This window comes from Carex rostrata, chromosome 31, assembly GCF_964058835.1.
Source record: "Carex rostrata chromosome 31, lpCarRost1.2, whole genome shotgun sequence".
Taxonomy (NCBI): domain Eukaryota; kingdom Viridiplantae; phylum Streptophyta; class Magnoliopsida; order Poales; family Cyperaceae; genus Carex; species Carex rostrata.
Window position 1 is genome coordinate 1,106,784 of NC_135948.1, and position 23,623 is coordinate 1,130,406.

The 23,623-nt window shown below is 32.7% G+C and overlaps 2 protein-coding genes across 2 annotated transcripts; one reads left to right on the forward strand and one right to left on the reverse strand.

The window, feature by feature from the left end:
- Nucleotides 1–895: 895 nt before the first annotated feature.
- Nucleotides 896–5,083, forward strand: CCDA (cytochrome c biogenesis protein family). Its single transcript, XM_078296036.1, has 12 exons — nt 896–1,113; nt 1,245–1,322; nt 1,429–1,487; nt 1,727–1,854; nt 2,066–2,151; nt 2,261–2,292; nt 2,640–2,801; nt 2,983–3,055; nt 3,393–3,493; nt 3,951–4,043; nt 4,261–4,307; nt 4,719–5,083. Exons 1-12 carry the CDS (start codon nt 1,050–1,052, stop codon nt 4,792–4,794), a joined length of 999 nt encoding a protein of 332 aa, XP_078152162.1. The 5' UTR covers nt 896–1,049; the 3' UTR covers nt 4,795–5,083.
- Nucleotides 5,084–6,109: 1,026 nt separating this feature from the next.
- LOC144547400 (hydroxycinnamoyltransferase-like) lies at nt 6,110–9,008 on the reverse strand. The gene is made up of 2 exons (XM_078296035.1): nt 8,395–9,008; nt 6,110–7,186 (listed from the first exon to the last, which is right to left on the reverse strand). Exons 1-2 carry the CDS (start codon nt 8,815–8,817, stop codon nt 6,293–6,295), a joined length of 1,317 nt encoding a protein of 438 aa, XP_078152161.1. The 5' UTR covers nt 8,818–9,008; the 3' UTR covers nt 6,110–6,292.
- Between the last annotated feature and the right edge of the window lie 14,615 nt (nt 9,009–23,623).

Below are 23,623 nucleotides of genomic sequence, written 5' to 3' on the forward strand. Positions count from 1 at the left end.
GTAACACATTTATTTAATAAAAAAATAAATTCAAGAATTAAATTTTTTCAAATACTAATAACATATTATTTGAAAGAAATGAAACATTATAATATAAAATTACTAAATTTAGTTTACGATAACAACTTAGTTTTATAAATGAATATGTCGTACTAATTGAAAAAAAATACATCAGTAATTACTAAGAAAAATATATGATATATAAATAACACAAGAATTAATCAATTTCAAAGGAAGTAAGAAAAAAAACATATATAAAAATATTGAATATATGTCCATTGTCCAAGAACAAATAAAACTACAATACATGATTTATAAAACTTATTATCATACACTATTACAGAAAAAAAAATCAATGTGAAAAATAAATATTTACCGGAATAAACATGAATAAACGGGAATAAACAGAAATAAACAGACGATTAAACGGTAAAATGGCCGATTAATCGTTTTCATCTGCAAACATGCATCCGTTAAGTGTATTCGTAATGATTTGACCGCCATTAACGATTAAACGGATGATTAAACGGCTATTAAGACTTTTTTTACAGCACTGCAGTCAACTAGTTATTAAAAAACACAAAGAATGATCGGCCAAATAAATTATCCATAAGTGTTATGCGCTTTAATGAAGCAAAATAAATAATTGAAGGAGACAGATGAAAATGAAGATATTAGTAGTAACAACATATTTAAATGACTCATTAAATATAAATAATTAAATTTATAGGTAAATAAGAAAGAAAAGAAAAGGTTGAGAAATATATTAAATACAATGAAGAGTATAGAGGTGAATAACTCTTCGTATACCGAAATTAACCCTAATAAAAATCCTCCGCTGTTTATTCTCCCGACGTCAAATCAAAAGAGCCCGAAATATCAAGTCAAACTCGTTGAGCACGCAAAACCAAATCACGAGAATCCGAGATACCGGACAAAATTTCAATTGTTTTTTTTTCTCGTGCATTTTTGCTTCTCCTGTTGAACTACTCACCTTCTGTTAAGCTGTGTTTGAGCTTCAACCAACCCACACACACTACAATTTTGCAATGACTAGCTGCTCAGGCAGGCTCTTGCTCTGTGCTCACTCCACCAAATCAGCTCCCAAAACAGGTTCTCTTTCTCTCTTTCCCTCTTTCCCTCTTTCCCTCTCTCTCTCTCTCTCTCTCTCTCTCTCTCACACACACACGCACACATATGCGCACATATAATTCTGATGCAATTGACCTCCTTCTGCCTAATAGGAACTCTGAAGAGGCCCAAATTGGTCGTGTCAGCACAGAAAATCTCGCTTCCTTCAGTGACAACTAGTTTAGTAGCAGGTATGCTATGGGGAGCTGATGAGTTGATTAGTTATTATTGTCTTTCTTGTGGTGCACTTCAACTGTTTGATGAAATGCCTCTTTTGCTTTCTTTGGTTGATCATAGTTGGAGGACTGGTCGCGGTAGCTGGCGCAGCTAATGCCTCATCGTTGGAACATGTTGTGGTGAGTGCAATAGCCTTGTATTCAATTGATGCTTGAATTTGATTAATTTAGACACAGTATGGAGAGATTGATCCAAGCTGCTTTGTTTGGAATCGGGAAAATAAGCAAACTTGTTACAGTCTACCATTAAGTTGCACTAGATTAATTTTTAAAGAAGGCTATTGGTAACCCTGCTCAATCATTTTCAAGCAATTATGATTTTGGTTAGTTTTTTTTTGTTACAATTTATCCTTTTTTAGACAGGGGCGTCAGTATCTTTTCTAGCTGAATTAAATTTTGGTGATTGGTTTGGAGGCTTGCTTTATTCAGCCAGCCAAGATGCTAATGTGGCTGTTCAAGACCAGCTGTCAGCTCTTAGTTTCACTAGGTTAGATCTCTCTTCAAAAGTTGTATTTCGTTTATTGCGTTCTTGATTGCTGAAATGTCTTGTTCTGGTTCTTTACATCTTCTATTTAGGTTGCAAATGATTTTTTTTACACCGATGGTTTATTTATTAATTTTTATTGTGCTTATGCAAAATTGACAGTTTTTACTAAATTTTTTGACAAACTTTATTAGATCTTCTTCATGATTTACAGTTTGGCTGTTATTTTTGGTGCTGGATTAGTAACAAGCTTATCCCCTTGTACATTGAGTGTTCTGCCATTGACTCTAGGCTACATAGGTAAACCAATTTCATAATGCAGGCATTAGTTAAATGATAATGTTGAATGCAAAGTACATTTCCCTCTCATGCATTTCACTTTTCTTTTTCTTTTTTTTAAAATTTTTAGGAGCCTTTGGTGCTGGGAAAGATCGAGGAGAGGTAATGGAAATCTTTGTTTAAGAAAAAAAAAAATACCGTAATGGAGGCCCATATGAATCTCTAGTGAAAGAATGATGATATTAATATGTTTAGTCTAGTTTTCATAAAACTAGCTACTGGAGCACATCGAGTTTATGTGATAAGCTGCAACCTAACCATTGCTATTATTATTACCTCCTAATTTAATTGAGAATCTATGAGGTAGTGGATCTTTCTATTCGTGCTAACTGCTAAGTTCAGTTTATTTATTAAAAAGCTATTGGCATGAGCGGACTCGCACCTTTAGAGCGAATAATACTTCATTTAATGGAGTACCTGATTTTTTTTGTCCTTTTTTGTTTAATTAGGTTATTGGAAATTCAATTGCTTTTGCACTAGGTTTGGCTACAACACTAGCAATTCTAGGCGTAGCTGCCTCCTTTGCGGGAAAGGCATATGGCCAAGTTGGCCAAGGTCTTCCTGTGGCTGCCTCTGGTTTAGCTATAGTTATGGGCTTGAATCTTTTAGAGGTACTTTCTACATTTGAGATTTGAGAATATCCAAGAAACAGTGCATTTTCTATTATATTCCTTGACCTACTAAATATGGAAAGTGGAATATGGTAATTGAATATAAGAAATTTTAATGATAGGCTATTATATATATTTTTCTTACTTAATAAACATTTCCTTGTATGGCTATCTTTTTTAGGTCATTGAATTACAACTCCCCTCATTCTTCAACAATTTTGATCCACGAGCAGCAGCAGCAAGCTTTCCTTCAAGTACTTTCTTTCAATTTTACACTTTAAAATATCATGAAAACCATCAATAGTGTCCAAAATTAGTAAATTACCCTCCAGTGTTTGTCTTGAACAGAATTACACCAGGGCTTTATGTTAAAATTTTGCACTATATGTTTTGTTTGGGGAAAATTAAAACAAAAGGATGGAACGAACTAAAATAAAAATAACATCTAACTTGTCGAAGGTTCTTGATGAATGACTAATTGGCTTATCTGTGGATGTTCCTTGTAGAAATTACGGCCATGAATTCCTTCAATATACCTCTCTATATAAAATTTTGATTGTTCTATAACACACTTTAAAATTGAAATGGTAGGCGTACAAGCATATCTCGCTGGCCTCACATTTGCTCTAGCCGCATCACCTTGTAGTACCCCAGTGCTTGCTACTCTTCTCGGCTATGTGGCTACTTCTAGGGTATCAGTTCCATTTTATTGGCTTTTTTTAGGAGCATAAATCTTGTAGTGCCCGAGTGTTTGCATAAATCTTGTTGGATAATTGCTAGTAACTGACAAGTTCAGCAAAATCAAACTAAATGACCCCAACTTAACTATAACAGGCTTGTAAGGATGTTTATTTCAATTTGAGCTTATGAAAAATGAGATACCTTACGGGGACAGGGAAAGGTTGTTGGCATTTAATGGAATATAGCAATGCACCAGCTCCATCTCATTGGATCATTTAATGGTGCAGTAACCAAAGACAGTTTATATGTTTGTTGAAAGAAGACATGTGTAAGGTGTTATTGTTAGATGTGTCAAAAATCTTGGGTGAATTGTTAAAAATAAATTTATTTATGCCCTTTGCAGTTGGTTGGATGTTTTTACTGTCATTTGTGAATTTTGTATGGCCTTTTTGTTAATAAATTATTCAGGATCCAGTTGTAGGAGGAAGCCTGTTGTTGACATATACAACTGGCTATGTTGCGCCTCTTCTTCTTGCTGCTTCTTTTGCCGGTGCACTACAGGTTTGTTATCTTTTTGTTTCTTACTGTTTTTATCTGCTTTCTTCTATGGAAATTAGCCATTTTAGATTATCTGACAAAAAAGAACTAGTTTGATAAATCTGAAACACTAGTTAAAAAGGAATATTGAAGTTGAATTGCTATAGTGTTACATCCAGTTTTTAAAGGACCTTTTTCTCATTTCTGCTGCTATTTATTTATAAAATTTTGTTTTATGCAGAGATTGCTTTCATTTAGGCGATATTCATCTTGGATAAACCCTATCAGGTACAAATTTTAAAGTTTAGAGTTGGGAGTCCATACCACTGCTATTGTTGTGAGGCATGGTTGTGCTGTTAGTGAACTGTCTAATCCAAATCTGCTTAACCTAGCCGTCTGATTTTATTGGATCCAAATTGTCCAACTTTCTCAGACTACTTGCATACATATATCACAACCGTATTATCGCAATATATGCATTGGACATTAGGTTTTTGAGTTAGAACAACCACGCCTTCAAAGAGTAAGTGTTCTGAGTCTAAATGGTGATTGTTGGCGGTACTGATTTTAGGCAGTGCAGAGGGTTTTATGCAATAAAAACTTTTTTGGTTATAAACACAGTTTCTACTAATTGAAGTTGAGAAACAATAATCTCAGAGTTGATTTTGTGTGTGTGTGTGTGCACGTGTCTGTATGAAGTGGGTCGCTTTTACTTGGAGGCGGCATTTACACCCTACTGGACAAATTGTTTCCAGCCTCTTCAATGGTGATGTGACCTAGTGCCACTGATGGTAGACAACAGAAGTGAATACATGTAGATATATGATTTTGCCTCTCTTCCGGATAGGCAGAAGTTTCACCAAGAGGACATTGTTATGTTGTGCGTCTTGAAGGAAACATCTAATCCATTAGCACACGTGCTAATATTAAGTCGTTCAATGATTTTGTTCTTAAGAAATTGTTTTTCTTTCTGTTAAGAAATTTGCATCACTTCAGATTTGAAGTAACTTTTCCTCTGGAAGAATTGTTGATGCAGAAACTAGAAATCATATATTTTGGAAGAATTGTCGGGGCCGGAAGCAGCCATTTTTTACTATAGTGATGCAAACCCTCTTTTTTTAACCCTGAGAGTACAACTTGATTTCTAGTTTTTGGGGAAAAAAATTTAGGGCTCAAAGAAAATGGATCGTCTACTGAAAGCATCAATCAGTATAAACGGGCTGCCCATTTAAATAATTTTCTTAGGCCCACGATATACTTTAATTGGGCCCTCAGATATGAATTTATGTGGTGTTCGGACTTTTATAGTTGAGCCATACTATTGGGGCATCGCAATATAATTATTTTTTATAAAAAACATTTCATCCTGGCATTATTTTTTATTTTATTTTATTTGTAAAGATTATTTTAAAATTTCAGAGCAACCACAGAAGAGAATCGCACACATGAGATAAGAGCATATCTCACATTTGAATTTGGTCACACCATATCAAACGACACCTAGAGAGTAGAAAACTATTGGCTTTACTAGCTTAAAACCATAGCACTGTATTTTGGAAACCTAGTTTACAACCTTGTCAATAAATATAAATAACGATAGATAGATGAACTGTTTAGTGTTTATTTTGTCCTAATGAATAAATGTCGGTTTCATGGAAGGAGATCACCTGCCCCCCTAGGGTGCAGAAAAATCTTATCCCTCAATCACTGTCAGGTGGGGCTGGTCACTGTTAAAGGGAGACGCTCAATGTTAAGTTTTGAACTGAGGGCCACTCTGGAGGCAGGAATTTTCTACACGGGGGGGGGGGGGGGGGGGGGGGCAGAGAATTCGGTCTCCGGTTTCATTGTTGAGGCAGAGATAAAAGATGTCGAACTCAACAGATGTGCACTCTTTAGTCGAATATACTACAGAAAAACACAATTATAAATTATGTATAAACCCATTACAGGACTGCCCAGGAAAAAGTATGCACAAAATCAATATCGGTAAACTAGAAGAAAAATAATTCAGATAAGAGAACCGGCAGGTGATAAAAAGAATGCAGTTTAGTTACTATAAGCAAAATAATTCAAATAAGAGAACCGGCAGCTGATAAAAAAGAATGTATTTTACTATTTCATCCCCAGTACATCTGCAAGTCGATACCTATTGTCAAAAATAATATTGGGAAACTGACCCCCTAATTCAACACAAATTATCTGGGTTACAAATAAAATAAACTAACAGTGCAAAACTCGTGGAGCACCTGCCCCTTCCCCTCCCCCTCACCGTTTCAGAATTGATAGATGAGCTCACGAAACCGCTCCATGTGCTCTGACTGCAACGAAATGGCAACCGACTGGCTCCCATCTTTAGTTGGACTAGGCAAAACATATGCTAACCCTTCATATGCTATACCCCCAGGCCCCATAAAAATTGGCCGGTCCCACCCGAAATCAGCATCGTGAATTGGCAACCTGCCCCAGCTGGTAATCCCAATATTGGGGCATCTGAACGTGTGGGGCCCTTTCACCAGTTTTGACAGGTCAGGCTGCAACTCCAAATAGTCCAAAGCTGACTTCATGTACTCATCGTCCATTCTTGCCATTGTCTCTTGTATTTTTGTCGCACCTGCTTGCACACCGCTTGCCACCTCTCCTGCCTTCGCGATTGGTGTGGCAGTGAAAATTACATTCCCAAAGTACCCATCTGGCAGTGGTGGATTAAGGCGGGACCGACCGTCAGCTGCAATGTAGAGTTTAGTCTGCTGCTCAGCTAGTAGGTTTCTTGCCAAGCAAGCACACCGCCAGACATGGCCTGCAAGCAGGGCATATGTGCTGAACTTTGGTGAATTTTCAGGGAGACTGGTTTTGAGTTGCGTGAGCTGTGATCGTGTTAACTTGAACATGCACACCGATAATGCAGAAGTAGATTTGTTTAATGCTGAGGTGGTGGAAGGAGTGGAGAGCATCTGGGGAGGGGCGTGATACTCCACATGGGGAAAGGAAGGGGTTGGTGGGTCCCGAGCGCGAAGTAAGGTTCGGTCAATGAATGGAGGGAGGGTTAGTGGGAGGCCACGTGTCATGTCAGACCAGGTATTGATGAAGTGGATGCCGGAGTACCCATCAGCTACGTGGTGTTGCATACCAACTCCCAAGGCGGCCCCACCACACTTGAAGTAGGTTACCTAAGTATGGGAATAAGACATTTGTAAGGGAAAATAATCTTATTATCAGAGAAGTAAACATCCCAGTATACCCTCAGGTCTTTACATTTGTTATTTGATACAATATACCCTCTGGTCTTTACATGCTAAATTCCATCTTACTGGTCCTTAAAATTGTTATATTTTTTTTCACCAAATTGACCTCATTTGCAGCACAACCAATCGGATACAAGTATGCAAGCTCTCATTTAAGAGTTGAATATGAGTAAACGCATTCAAGATTATGTCCATAATTTGTTCTCTCTGAAACAAGAGCAAGCTAATAATTTAAGCAACAATGTCAAGTTTGTTTAATCATACGAAAAGAAACAAGGAAAGGTATCCCATGTGATGTACAACTAATTTTATTGTTTGAAAAGACTGTCAGAGTGTAAGGTAATCTTCTATTATTATGTTTTTTAATAAGGATTTTGAGTTAGGAATTCCCTTGATGGGTCATCTATACTGGCCTTTAGTCGGATACATATTCATTTTAGTATCGTCTGAATTAAGTTTTCCTTTTAAGAAATTCTAAGCAATGTCCTCTCATAATTTTTAGCTCCAGTAGGAATAATATAAAATAACACAATCCATTTTATCTTATTGGATTTTCAGAGCCAAACTAGATAATGTTTTCTAGTACTTCTTAACAACAAAGCACTTATATATACAATAACAATAATTGTAGTTCTACCCAAATCCATTTACAGAGTACTGTTATTTATGATAGATAGCTGCTTTTGCTACTCAGAAATACTGTTATTTATAATTGACCCAGAAAACTACATGTAAAACAAAATTCTTCCATCACTAATAATAGCTACCAACAAACTAATGAACCGAAAAGGACCCTTCTAAAGTTAGTTTCAACAGGAAAAAGAGAAAACATAGTTTCAATGGGCATAACCCACTATTTCAAGAAAAAAACAAAACAAAACTAAAAAGAGAGAAGATCTGGGTCCACGGGTTTTTCCACAGGAAAAGAAGAAGAAGAAGAAGAATAATAATAAAGCATGTGTGGAAGTGACAATTATAAAGGGAAACATGAAACATCATTGCAATCTCCAAATTAGACCAATTCAAAATTATATGCTCCAACATTTCGCACGCTAAACTTATAAAGAAAGTTCTAATTTTTTGTCTTCTTCTCAAGGACCCATTCCATCCCAATTAATGTACAGCTATATTACCTGAAGAACAAGTAGCGGGAACGAGGAGATATCATCGGTGTACTCCACCTTCGGTATGAGCCTCTTGAGCTCCATTGTTGGCGCGAAATCCCCGAAATCGTCAATCTCCCCATCAGCCTCAGCCACAACAAACAACACTCCTTCACCATTGCAATCGATCTCAACTCTCCCGTCGATATCCCTTCCGAGCCGTCCGGCCATGGGGTAAAAAGGCACCAGCACCTTCCCCAGTGCCGATTTCATCCTCTCTGCATCAAAGAAATCACCGGAGGAGTTGGTGTTGCGATAGAAATAGACGCTTGGGGTGTGCCACCGGACCACAACTAGGTCCAGGTTAGAGTTCCAGAGCCGGCACTGCGGTGTCGGCTCAGCCGGTTTGACCATTGTCGATTTGCGCACAGTTATGGCCATGGAGACTACCATTGTAGCTTAGCTTCACGGTCTTTTCGTTTCCTTGAAGAATGAAGGGTTTGAATGATAGCTTGTTTATAGCAAGGGAGGGAAGAAAAATGTGTCAATCTGTGTTTGATTAGGTCAAGAAAGAGAAGAGAAAGAGTCCGAGGCTCCTTGTGTCCTGTTTCAGTTTGGGAAGGAGTCTTGAGGAGCTTTTGGTGTGAATTTGACTTTGAGCACTGAATTGCCTTGTTATATAAGCCGAGCGCGAGTGATGCGTTGCGTACCAGCGTAGATTGTAGATGCTTCCTCTTTTTTTGGGGTCCGTATGCCACCAGGTGGTCAAATAAAAACATCAAACATAATATCGCTTCTTTAAATTTTGAGTAGGGTTCTAACTTCTAATACCGAGTTTTTTCGGTCATTTTTATTAATATCTTTAAAAAAAACTTAGTTTTAAAAATAATTACATTTAATTTTTTTATTAAAAATGCCCCAACCGCCAGGCCCACGGGCGGTCCGCTTCCCAAAACACAAGCGGACCGCCCGTGGCTGGGGCGCTCCATACCAACTAGCGGAGCGCCCGTGGCTGGGGCGCCCCATGGTCTGGTTTTTTTTTTTTTTTTTTTTAGAGATCTTAGTATTTTGTGAAAAAAAAAGTTTTCTTATTTAGAGTGTATGTCAAAAAATAAAATATTTGATATATTTACGAAGTGATGTCGTAAATTTTTATAACTTTGATTTTTTTTTTTTTTTTTTTTGGTGAACTTTGATTTTATTTGTCAGTTGGACATCACAAGTCTAAATATAACACTAATAAGGACTTGGCCTTTATTGTGATTTTTATAATATATGTATAATATACACATACACACATACACACATACACATACACACACACACACATACACATACACATACACATACATAGACATAGACATAGACATATACATATACATATATATACACATATTATTTTAGTAGGTCTAAACTATTATTTTGAATAAAGGCCAAGTCCTTAATTAGTGTTATATTTAGACATGTGATATCCAACTAACAAATAATATTAGTATACATATACACATACACTTTTGCTTTGGTCCATACTACAATTATAATTTGATATTAGTTAGTAACAAAAAAAGGTAGAAGATTACAATTCATGCAACATATATATATACAAAGCCTTTTGTACATGCAATCTCATGTAATAAAACATAACATATACTCCTCACGATCCAATACAATGTTTGTATAAAAGTTATATCCTTACCACTTAGTAACCACATGATCAAGCTTTGGGCCAAAATTCGGTAAATATTTTATGAAAAATAACCATAGCTCAACTGAAATTATAAAAAATATCAAAACCGTAAATTTTTTTCATGGTTCGGAATTAAAAGTCGGAACCGTGAAAAATTTCCATGGTTTAGATTTTTTTTTATAATATATGTATAATATATACTTTATACATATACATATACATATATTATATATAAATATATGGCTGTGGCTAATTTGCTGCCGCCTTTTTTTATTTTGTAATGTCCAAATAACAAATTCAAACCGTTAGATGTTTAATCTATATTATAATCTACTTGGAGACCAAATTTTATATTTTTTGGAATTTTTTTACTATTTATTAAGCTGGTTTGAAAACCGCTGATTTCAATGCTGCAGAAATTTACTGAAATCAGCGGTTTTCAAACCAGCTTAAATAGTAAAAAAATTCCAAAAAATGTAAAATTTGGTCTCCAAGTAGATTATAATATAGATTAACCATCTAATGGTTTGCATTTGTTGTTTGGACATCACAAAATAAAAAAAAGGCGACAGCACCTCCGGCTAAAATGCTGCCGGCAGCAAATTAGCCGGACCCTAAATATATATACATGTATTATATTATATGAGAAATTCAATTACACCATTTTATGGTGACACATCTTGACACCATATTTTTATAAATTATTTTTGCAATTTTAAAACTCAAATAGATGATCTGAACCGTTCCACATGATTTCCATATTAAAATGTGTTTAGAGACCAAATTTTACATTTTTTGAAATTTTTTTAGTATTTATTGAGATGTGTACAAAATTATTGTTTTCAAGCAATTTTGGACCATTGAAAAACAACAATTTTAAAAAATTATAAATAAATAGTTATAAATTTCCAAAAAATGTAAAATTTGGTCTCCAAGCACATTTAATATGGACATCATGTTGAACGGTTCAGATCAACTATTTGAATTTTGAAATCACAAAAATAACTTATATAAATATAATGTCAAGATGTGTCACCATAAAATAGTGTAATTGAATCCCACCTCATATTATATATACATATACATATATTATATTATATATATACACATATTATATTATATTATATTATATTATATTATATTATATTATATATATGCATATATTATATTATATTATATTATATATACATATATTATAAAAAAATGAGTTTATAAAAAAATAAAAAAATAAAACAATCCAAACGAAGTTTATAAACAAAATACCGATCGATGTATGTTTATCGTTGAACGAAAACTTAAACTGAATTTTTGAGACACTAAAAGACGTTTTTTTTTTTAATTTTGATGCTTCGGATGCGTCTCGTCTCTCCCTTTCCAAAAAGTGGTCATACGCACAAATCCAACTTTCCTAGCCAAAGTTATGGTTGTTTAAAGTTTTTTCGAAAGCTGAACTTTGGAAATTCATAACTAACTGTAGAAAAATCCAAATAAATTAAAATTTGTGTCAATTATGTGTATTTTTTAATGCTCTACATGCTGGTGTAATCAATTTTGTAGTTTGGTCCCTGTATCAGTCCAAACTTGCTGATTTACCAGCAGAGGTCAAATTTGATATGCATATACATATACATGTATTATACATATATACATATACATATATTATATGAGGAGGGATCGAGTTACAACAAGTTACAACAACCATTTTCTACATTTTCAAAGTCCAAATCGTCGATCCAAACTGTTAGATGTGATATCTACAATAAAATGTGCTTGGAGACCAAATTTTACATTTTTTGGAATTTTTTACTATTTATTAAGATGGATACAAATACTAGTCAAATTCAGACCATTGAATTTTGTACCCATCTTAATAAATAGTAAAAAATTTTAAAAAATGTAAAATTTGGTCTGAAAGCACATTTTATTGTGGAGATCACATCTAACGGTTTGGATTGACGATTTAGACTTTGAAAATGTAGAAAATGGTTGTTGTAACTCAAAAATTGTTGTAACGTGATCCCTCCTCGTATTATATATACATATATATACATATATTATATTATGAGATAAGCTAATATACAATCAATTGTTCCTAGCCTCCCGTACAACCAAGTCATTTTCACATTTTTAAAGTCCAAATGATCGATCCAAACCGTTAGATGTGATCTCCATATTAAAATGTGCTAGGAGACCAAATTTTACATTTTTTGGAATTTTTTACTATTTATTAAGCCACTTCGAAAATCGCTGATCCAACGGTAGATTCTGATTTTACTGTTTGGTTAAGCCACCGTTGGATCATCGATTTTCAAAGTGGCTTAATAAATAGTAAAAAAATTCCAAAAAAAATATAAAATTTGGTCTCCTAGCACATTTTAATATGGAGATCACATCTAACGGTTTGGATCGATCATTTAGACTTTAAAAATCGAAAAACGACTTGGTTGTACGGGAGGTTATGTCACACCCCGCGGCCACGGGTCGTAACAGTCTCCCGCCGTAAGCATACAACGCCGTGTATACTTACAAGGCTATTCAAATCTTACTCAACAATTCAACAGATAATAATATAAACTAAGTTTATAGATACACAAATCAGAGTACACAGTCTGGTCAGAATATAATACAACATAAGTATCTCATCCGGATACCAACCATAAGGCCTACCCTAAATCTATACAACAAAACATATCTAGGGTTATCAAGTGGTAAGCTACTAAGGCCTACTACTCTCGTGCCTCTCCGAAATCAGTCGCACCAGTACCTGTAAAATAACTGGGAGGGTAGGGGTGAGAATAAATTCTCCGTGCGAATTTTGCCACAGTTTAGACTATTGGACTTGCAATCAAACTCTATATTCAACAATGAAACCCAAACAATAACAGTTCAAACAGATATATATAATCATAAATAACAGAATGCCAATGCTCGACAACAGTTTAATCAACCTGAAACACAGTTTACGGAATTCCCAAGATGAATTTCAAACACAACATATATTTTGGCTTAACTCAATTCAATAACTCAATTCAATAGGGCTTGTAGCAATTACAGATGTTCTTTCGAGCTGAACCATTATCAAACCCACATCTGTAGGGTTACTGACACCTACAGATGGCCAACCGCTGGACCCTTTATCTGACACCCATCTGCAATCGCTTGGCTTAACAGTTTATTACGGTCTAGTTTCAAATCACATAAAGAAAATCCTCTCTGGAATCATTCCAATAGTCGTAATATTCAACTGACCTTCCAAATGCATTAACACGTAGGAGAATGCCACCGAGCCACAGACGTTACACAAGTCACCCACGATTTCCATTCACATCTCATACCATAATCACCCTCCCTCGTCCCAACCGGTACTGGGAACATCGAGGGCCGTTCACCTAAGGCCATTAGGATCCTGGGAATCCAAGTCAGCATACAGCCCGACTTGGCAAATTCATTGGATCCAAGCACATTTCAATATGGAGATCATGTTGAGCGGTTCGAATCGGTCGTTTGGATTTTTAAAATAAAAATATAGTGCCATGGAGCACCAACGCGTTTTACTCCATGGCTCACCGTAGCCCATCCCTATTATATTATATATACATATATTATAAAAAAATAAGTTTATAAAAAAAATGACGTTTATAAACAAAATACCGATCCTACCGTTGAACAAAAACTTAAACTGAATTTTTGAGGCACTAAACGACGTTTTTTTTTAATTCTAATGCTTTAGATTCTTGGGAGTTCCCCCCGAGATGATATTCGGATCCGTCTCGTCCCCCCCTTTCTGAAAAGTGATCATAGGCCCAAATCTGACTTTTCTAGCCAAAAGTTATGGCTGTTTAAAGTTTTTTCGAAAGCTGAATTTTGGAAATTCATAACTAACTGTAGAAAAGTACAAATAAAATTAAATTAGTGTCAATTCTGTGTATTTTTGAATGCTCTACATGCTGGTTAATCACTTTTGTAGTTTGGTCCCTCTATCAGTCCAGACTTGCTGATTTACCAGTAGAGGTCAAATTTGATATACATATACATATATTATACATATAAATTTTGTATTTATATCCAAAAAAAATTATGTATATATATGTATATATAATATATGTATATGTAATATAATTTAATATAATACATGTATATATAATATATGTATATATAATAGAGTGATGCTTATATGGACATAAGGACCTATTTGTAAAATGAACACCCTTTTTATTTTCAAAGTTCAAAGAGTCAATCCGAACCGTTCATCTTGTTCTCCATATTAATATGTGCTTGGAGACCAAATTTTACATTTTTCTGAATTTTTTTACTATTTATTAAGATGGGTACAAAAAATATCAAATTCAGACCATTGAATTTTGTACCCATCTTAATAAATAGTAAAAAAATTAAGAAAAATATAAAATTTGGTCTCCAAGCACATTAATATGGAGAACAAGATGAACGGTTCGGATCGACTGTTTGTACTTTGAAAATAAAAGTATGTTCATTTTACAAATAGGCCCTTATGTTCATAGAAGCCTTTGCCTATATAATATAATGAGGGATCAAGTTACAACAATTTTTGAGTTACAACAAGTTACCTCAACTATTTTCTACATTTTCAAAGTCCAAATCGTTGATCCAAACCATTAGATGTGATCACCATAATAAAATGTGCTTGGAGACCAAATTTTACATTTTTTGAAATTTTTTTACTATTTATTAAGTTGGGTACAAAAACTAGTCAAATTCAGACCATTGAATTTTGTACCCATCTTAATAAATAGTAAAAAAAATTCCAAAAAATGTAAAAATTGATCTGGAAACACATTTTATTGTGGAGATCATGTTGAACGGTTTGGATCGACAATTTGGACTTTGAAAATGTATAAAATGGTTGTGGTAACTTATTGTAACTTGATCTCTCCTCATATAATATATGTATATGTAATATAATTTAATATAATACATGTATATATATGTATATATGTATATATTATTAAAAAAAATGAGTTTATAAAAAAAAGAACCCGTGAAATCCCATTTCTGGAAAAAAAAATTTCAGTTTTGGGATTGAAAATCGGAAAAAAAAATTCCAGAATTGGATACCAGAATTTTTTTTTTCGGGTTTAGACATGAGTTTCTGGAAAAAAAATTTCCTGTAATTGGTGCTAAAACTGAAAAAAAAAAATTCGGTTTGGGTAGTTTTGGAAATACAGCAGCGGTTTGGTTATTTTTTTTAATTTTATTTATTTTTTGGATATAAATAAAAAAATCAGAAATTTCAGTAGACACTTTAATGTGTTTTTATAGAATTTTAAAATTTATAATTTTGATGGTGATATTAACAAAACTAATGATTTATTTTTTGTCATGTGAAATTTTATATATCAAATTATTAATGTCACAAATAGTACTTTCATAATGTTGGTATTATTAGCGATTTCTATATATAATATTATGGGTTCCATTTCTTAGCTAATTTGGGAATATCACAGATTCAGCTTTGTTGGTTGGGTATGTATACTTTTCCTAAGTTTCTCAGAATGTATGTAGCTTTTAGGTTTGTGTATGTATATATGTCTCTGAGTTTCCAGGCACTATGCTTGACTTTTAGTTGTGTATGTGTATGTCTTATAACTGTTGTTTGTTAGCTTTGTGCATGGCTTGTATGTTGGACTCTGGCCTTGATTTGATGCTGATTTTCTATGTAACACTTTACAAATTTAATCAGAGGGCTACGGGTAATTTATCTAAAGAAAATATATATTATGGGGTTTAGCTCCGCCTCCATTAATTTTCTAGTTCTATTAAAATTATTGATTGATAGTTTGTGTATTAAAGAGATTTGAAGGAGAAGAAGAGGAGAAATCCATAAGGGGATTTAAAAAGATGGCAGATTTTGGTTTATAATAAATGCAATTATTAATTCTATTTTGATGGGAGTAAACATTAGGGAGGGAGAAAAATGAGAAGGAAATGAAAATATGGGGTCCACAAGGGCATTTTGTTAAAAAGTTTGAAAGAGGGGTATTTTGTTTGTTAGTTTTAGAAAGTAGGGTAATTTATAAAATTTTCCCACGAGGTGCTTGAGGGAATTCGGATCACCTGTCCAGGTAATTAATCCATAGTGTTCTTCTAACCTGACACAAAATTTGTGGAAAGTTAACTTGGAGCCGCAAATGTTTTTTTTCCTATTTGATCAGGTTTTGAATCTCAGTCAGAGGAGCGTAGATTTTAAAATTAATTTTTTTTAATATGAATAAAAATTTCAGTCTTTCTAACCTATGAGCTTATTTATATATAAAAAAAAAAACTAGCTATTAGAGATTTTACCATGTTGCATGTTGTGCACTTCATGTGAGGGGTTGCATACTCCATGTGATGCATTATTTTGACGCTTCTTTCAGAATTAGTCTAATATGACATTTTTGCTCTATTTTCTGTCTAAATACATAATTTTCTCCAAACCTGCCAAAATTACTTTAAAATATATTTGCAGTGAATAATTCGAGAAAATGAATACTTTGCATATGCTTTTCCACCATTTTCCGTACTAAAAGGTAGTAATTTTCGCTATATAAATTGGCATTATCAAACATTGCTCCTTTTATTTGAAGATTTTATTTAATTTTATTTTAAAAAATCTCTGTTTTTCTCCTCTCTTTTATTTATTTCTCTCTCAAAGAAGGGTTCTTAAAAAAAAGAAACGGATTTGAATCTCTATTCTTTGTATTACATAACGAATCAAATAAAAAAAATAAAAATAAAAACAAAGACGTACTCGTGTTATTCAAAACTTTTTTTATCTTCTAAATTGCAATAATAAATATAACAAGCACGATAACTATTTAATGAAGTGATTCAAATAAACATCCTCTACTCAGTTTTTCATACAATTTAAAATGTATAATACACATTCAATTACTGTAGAATTAATATAATCAGTTAAATAATGAATGCAAAAGTCTTTTTCAATAATGTAAATCAGCAAGAGAGCACCAAGTTATTTAACAGTGGACGCAATTAATAAATTTGATGTTAATGTTCTGAAATGATAGGTGTCATGAGAATTGTTACCCACTTCATTATTGTTACGCAATTAATATACAATTGTTACCCACTTCACTATAGAAGCCATGCGACACCGACTAATACGCGCGTATTAATGTTCTTGTCTCTTTTTCTTTTTTTTCCACACGCATGCATTTGGAAGAAAGACTTGCAAGTTGCAAGGTACTTGAAAATGACAAATAAGAAATAAATTTCCACACGCATACATTTTATGCAATAAATTTTGAATGTATCGGAAATGTTATGTGATTTATTTTTCGGATATATTAAAATTTTATATAAATTTTATACTTGTTTATAGAGAAACCATCAAGAATTTTTTAATGTGTCTAAACGAGTGAACATTGTACAAATTTAAATCGATGCGCATAAATAATTAATGCTAGATGTATAAAACTTCATATATACTAGCATTCAGGACGGATTTAGTTGAGATGAACGGAGTTAATCGACCCCATATATATAATTTTTTTTTAAAACTATTATAGTTTCAACCATTATTAACCCCATATAATTTATTAATTGCGTCCACTGCTTAACCCTGTTGAGAAAATAAATAAAATATCAGCGTTCAATTAGCCTTAGACCTATTAGGGTTTTATGTTCATCATTAATTAACTAGGTTAGAAAATAGAGAGAAACTTCTAGGTAATATAAAAAAAATAAAAATGCTTCGATTTTGAGTTATTGATCCCGGTTCAAAAGTCACTTCTAGGTAATACAGAAAATATTGTGATCCTTCTAGTAGATTTAATTTCTAAAAAGTTGTATCTATTTTTGAAAAAAGACAAAAATTTTAAGTTATTTAATAATTGTTATTCAAAAAGAATTCTCAAAATAGATACAATTTTTTAGAAATTAAATGTACTAGAAGGATCACAATATTTTCTATATTACTTAGAAGTGACTTTTGAACCGAGATCAATAACTCGAAACCCCAGCATTTTTATTTTTTTCCAATAACACATAAAGAAATATATTAATTTTTCTTACAGCCGCGAAAAATTTGGCCTGAAAAATGTTGATCGGGTTATTTGTTACAGTCTTTCTAATAAATCAAATTATATTGTATTTCATCTATTTTCAAAAAAATATATTTAACATTTCTAATATTTTAATACAAAAAATAAAAAATTCTGTTTTGCAAAAAAAAAAAAATTCCCAAACCATGAAAATTTTCCACAGTTTGGGCATTTTTATTAATTTGACTCGAACCTAGTTATTATTATTAAAAGATTTAGTTAATTGAAAAATTTCTACAGTTTGGAATTAAAATTCCAAGCCGTTAAAATTTTCTACGGTTTGAACATTTTTATTAATTTGACTCAAACCTAGTTATTATTATTAAAAGATTTAGTTAATTGGGTATTTTTAAAAATGTCGGCTACTAGCATAAGAAAGAACGTTAGACAATTGCACTTGAAACGATAGATAACGATAGATAACGATAGCTAACGATAGCTAACAAATATGTATATGAAAGTTCAATAAGATGTTTTCTTTTTCTCTCTCCTTTACCTTGCCCCTCTTCAAATCAGACATTAAAAAAGGGACAAAATGATTTATCTAATTTTTTTTATTAAAATTCATAGACCCGCAAAATCCACAATACACACACTCTACTTCTACGTCCTGTAGGATTCAAATCTAGGTTCTCCCTTAAAAAATCACATGTTTAGATATTCCAACTGAAAATTGAACATAATGTTTATTGTAATTAAGTGTTTTCGATTTGTATGGTTAATTAATTGGATGTTTGAATTGAAATATTGGAAAATCACATGTTTAGATATTCCAACTGAAAATTGAACATGATGTTTATTGTAATTAAGTTAATCATAGAGAAGTTACGTCGTTAAATAACTGATTACTTGACTCTATAACTGACCTTGTATTGTTTCTATTTGTTTTTGTTGCGACATAGATTGCCAAAACGGAGGATGAATGCGAAAGTAACATTCGATTTGAATGTAACATTATGCAAAATACGAATATGATATAAATATTTAAAGCTAAAATACAAAATAACTGATGGTATTTTTCAGGAAAATATGTAACAATTAAAGTGAGATATCATTTTACTAAATATGTTGATAAGATAATTAAGTTATCTTAAAGTGAATCACAACAGATTCTTTAAATATCAAATTGATTATATAAAGTTAATGTTACTAAAATTTTCTGAAAAATATTAAGAGAATATTTGAAAGTTAGAAGTGATATGAGATAGATACATGTAAAGAATTAACATTGCTAATGTACAATCTTTTTCTAAATTTTTTTGTCTAATTTGCAAGGTTTAGAAATTTATAGGATAAATTTCTAAAATTAATTTTTAATGGTATGTGGGACCCATGCTTTTGTTCCCATTTTATCTTTTTCTTCTTCTAAAATTCCACGGTCTACTTTTCTTCTCTATGTGGAAGTTTCTTGATAGTCAAAATCACAACTAATAATATTTATAACTCTAATTGTCTACTCTACAATCGATTCACAAGCGTATGAATATTTTGTATAGCATAGATTGGGGTGTCGATCCACAGGAATAGTGTATTAAGGTTAAGTTGTTCACTAATTCTAGGGTTGTTTGGTTTAGTTGTGTTGTGACTAAGGTGATCAATCAAAGTAATAAAGTAAAGGATTAAAGGTAATAAAGGGTTCTAAGAATCAGGCTATCTGTCATTCATGTTCATTTAATATAGTTTATGGTTAAGTGAGCAACGTCATACAGCTTTGTCACCATCTGCATGCTACTGCGTAAACCTGTCAAGTAAAGTTAACAATTGCATACGGTTTTGTCACCATCCGCATGCTATTGGCGATTAAACTTTCAAGGTATTTGGTAAAAAATAATCATAAAATAAAATAATATATATCTAAAAATTTGAATTCCACCCATTGGTGATTGGTCTATGAACAAAAAAAAAAAAGAATTCCCAAACCGTGAAATTAGAGTATTTTTAATAAAAACATCGAAATCTAGATAGATTTGATTATTTGTATTTTAAGTTGGATAGTAATAAAAATGTCGGAATTTAGAAAAAAAAAAAGGAAGAAAAAAGAAAGAGAAAGAGAAAGAAAAGAAGAAGACAAATATTATTTTTAAAATTAGTGGATTTTCTAGATAATTGCTTAGATTCTCAGCGGTAGTCTTCTATAAAGAACCGCTGAGTTTCTCAGCAGTAGAGACATTTTAGAAGAAAAAAAAAACATGGAGAGTATTGGTGCAATTTTTAATTGAAGATATGAATAAAAAATTCTGGGGGTAGAAACAATGCTGCCACATATACACTATTTAAATTTGAAATGATGAGGTTATCGTTGGTTTTTTTTAGAAGTCCACCGCTGAGAAACTCAACAGTAGGGATATTTTTGAAAAAAAATAATAATGGATATTGGTGTAATTTTTTTAATCGAGGCTATCTACAAATTTCGGCAGTGGAAATAATGCGGCCCCACACTGCTTATTCCAAAAAAAAAAAAAAAAATGCGGCCCCACACTGTTTAAATTTTAATTCAAGGATCTCTTGCCTAGGGAACAACAATCAGAATAAAAGATAAAGAAGAAAAATCAGAACTCCTGGATGTCTGGGGAGCAGCGTGGCAGTAGGGGGTGTCAATGGCACCTTTTTAGCCGTTTGTATATCAATATGTGCTATGCATAGGAATTCACATCCTCTCCAATACCTGATAAGGGAATCTTTTACAATTACTAGATCTGAACCGTACTTTTTAACTTGGCACGAATCTCAAAGCCCAAAAATGGGGCCCCCTACAGTGACCCGAATCCCAAGCCGGTTGAGATTTAATCTCAAACCGTAAAGTAAGTGATCCTCTGCAATAATTGTGCAATACCTGAGAGGATACGGGTTCCTATGCATAGACGATGGCCTTACTCATAATATAAAATTAAAACAAATTAGATATTAATTATTTAAACTTTTTTGTGTTTGATTGTGGTGAAAAAATAAAGTAAATTTTGAATAAAAAAACTAAATTATCCAATTATACTATATTAGCAAGAAATTGTAAGAATAAAAAAAATAAAAATATAACTTTATATAGGTAAGTGAAGTTAAATAAAAGCAACATAGATACAAAATTGCGACCTCTATATTAAATCACTTCAAATGAGTGTTTTAAAATGCGGTCGCATGAACTGTAGTCGCATATATCTATGTAGTTGGCATATGTGTTCAGAATATTATGAAGTCTCTTTAATGCAGTTTAGAATATGCGGCCGTATATGCAGATATGCAGATATGCAGGTACAAAATTTAATGTGCGATGCGTGCAATCAAAATTTAATGTGTGTTATACGGACCCAACCAAAAATTTCAAATTTAATATGCCTTACGCGGATTTATAATTGTTGCGTACATAATTTGTTGTTTATGCATAAAGTTGTTTTTAATTATAATTGTGAAGAAGCAAGTAGGTTTGATTATTATGCAAAAATTTAATGTATTTTTCACATACAATAAGACACACTTTATGTTGTTTGTGCAGAAATAAATTCAAATACACTTATATAAATAAGTATATATATATGAATTCTCATTTTAAAATCTACATATATAAATTCGCATTAAAATCCACATATGCGGTATGCAGTGATCTTCCGCGTGTATGAACAAAATCATATTTTAAAACATTACTTCAGAAAACCTATCTTTGATCTAGTAGGAAAAACATTTGACTTTTATGTGAAATATCATGAATTCGAAACTCACAAAATGAGAAAGTCTTTTGTAATACACACAGAAATTTGAAAATATATTGGATGGCTTGATATCCACTCCATGATTTTAAAAAAAAAAAAAAATTGCTTCGAAGTATCCATTTTTTGATAAAAATATTTGAATGACAAATATCAAACATCAAATCGGACTCGTATACGAAGCTAGAAAATTAACCCTAAATTTGGGTAAGAGGTTCTCGCCGCGCTGAGAAACTCAACAGTAGGGATCTTTTTGAAAAAAAATAATGGATATTGGTGTAATTTTTTTAACAGAGGAGGCTATCTACAAATTTCGGCCCCACACTGCTTATTCAAACAAAAAAGAATGCGGCCCCACACTGTTTAAATTTTAATTCAAGGATCTCTTACCTAGGAAACAACGATAAGAAAAATCAGAAGAACTGGATGTCTGGGGAGCAGCGTGGCACAGCTCATGCCGTGTGCGCTGGCCAGTGACTTGTCTGGTTAACCAAGCTTCTAGAAGCTCGCTTCCATTTATTTCGAATCTGCGTTTTCTTTTATTTTTTTATCTGTTTTTTAAAATAAAATAACAGTGAGATTAGGCGTTAGGGGAAATATTTATAGCGCATATTATGAATATTGATTCCTACTCTGAATTAATATCTATGTTCTTAGAGTTTAAATATTCGAATATATTATGCATAATGGTCTGCACTTGAATTAATAGTTTTGTTCTTAAAGTTTAAATAATTAATCTGAATTGTAAAACATTATTTTTATATTACCTATTTGTAAACTAAATTTTATATTTTTATAATTTTCTGCTACATTTTTAAATAAATAAATATTATTATTTTTGAATTGTCAAAAATACTTAAACTATATAAAATTTTAGTCAAAACATTCTAAAAAAATGTACAATTTAGTCTACAAATACATTTTCATATGAAGACTATATTGAACTGTTTAGATTTTGAAAATTGATATAGCGATCCATAATGCATATGTCACACCCCGCGGCTACGGGTCGTAACAGTCCCCCGCCGTAAGCATACAACGCCGTGTATGCTTACAAGGCAATTAACAATTTAATCCAGACAACAAGCAATATAAAACAAGTTTCTAATATATAATCAGAGTACACAGTCTGGACAGAAAATAATACAACAAAAGTATCTCATCCGGATACCAACCATGAGGCCTACCCTAAATGTATACAACAAAACATATCTAGGGTCATGTAATGGTAAGCTACTAAGGCCTACTACTCTCGTGCCTCTCCGGAAGCAGTCGCACCAGTACCTGTAAAGTAACCCGAAGGGTGGGGGTGAGAATAAATTCTCAGTGCGAATTTGCCACAGTTTAGACTATTGGACTTGCAATCAAACTCCATATTCAAAAATGAAACCCAAACCAAAACAGTTCAAACAGATATATATATTCATAAATAACAGAATGCTATGCTCGACAACAATTAATCAGATGAATCACAGTTAACGAAATTTTCAAGATGAATTTCAAACACAACACATATTTTGGCTTAACTCGATTCATTAGGGCTTGTAGCAACTACAGATGTTCTTTTGAGCTGGACCCTTAATCAAACCCTCGTCTGTAGGGTTACTGACTCCTACAGACGCTCCACCGAGCTGGACCCTTTATCTGACACCCATCTGTAATCGCTTGGCTTAACAGTTATTAAGGTATGGTTCAAGTCACATAAAAAAAATTCTCTTTAGAATCGTTTCCAATATTCGCAATATTCAATTAACCGTCCAAATGCATTAACATGTATGAGAATGCCACCGAGC

Excerpts from the sequence above, each read along its gene's own strand:
- LOC144547400 (XM_078296035.1), bottom strand. The coding sequence starts at position 8,817 with ATGGTAGTCTCCATGGCCATAACTGTGCGCAAATCGACAATGGTCAAA. Across the intron at positions 7,187-8,394 it reads TCCCGCTACTTGTTCTTCAG|GTAACCTACTTCAAGTGTGG; the intron begins GTAATATAGCTG and ends TCCCATACTTAG.
- CCDA (XM_078296036.1), top strand. The coding sequence starts at position 1,050 with ATGACTAGCTGCTCAGGCAGGCTCTTGCTCTGTGCTCACTCCACCAAA. Across the intron at positions 1,488-1,726 it reads CATCGTTGGAACATGTTGTG|ACAGGGGCGTCAGTATCTTT; the intron begins GTGAGTGCAATA and ends ATCCTTTTTTAG. Across the intron at positions 3,494-3,950 it reads GCTATGTGGCTACTTCTAGG|GATCCAGTTGTAGGAGGAAG; the intron begins GTATCAGTTCCA and ends TAAATTATTCAG.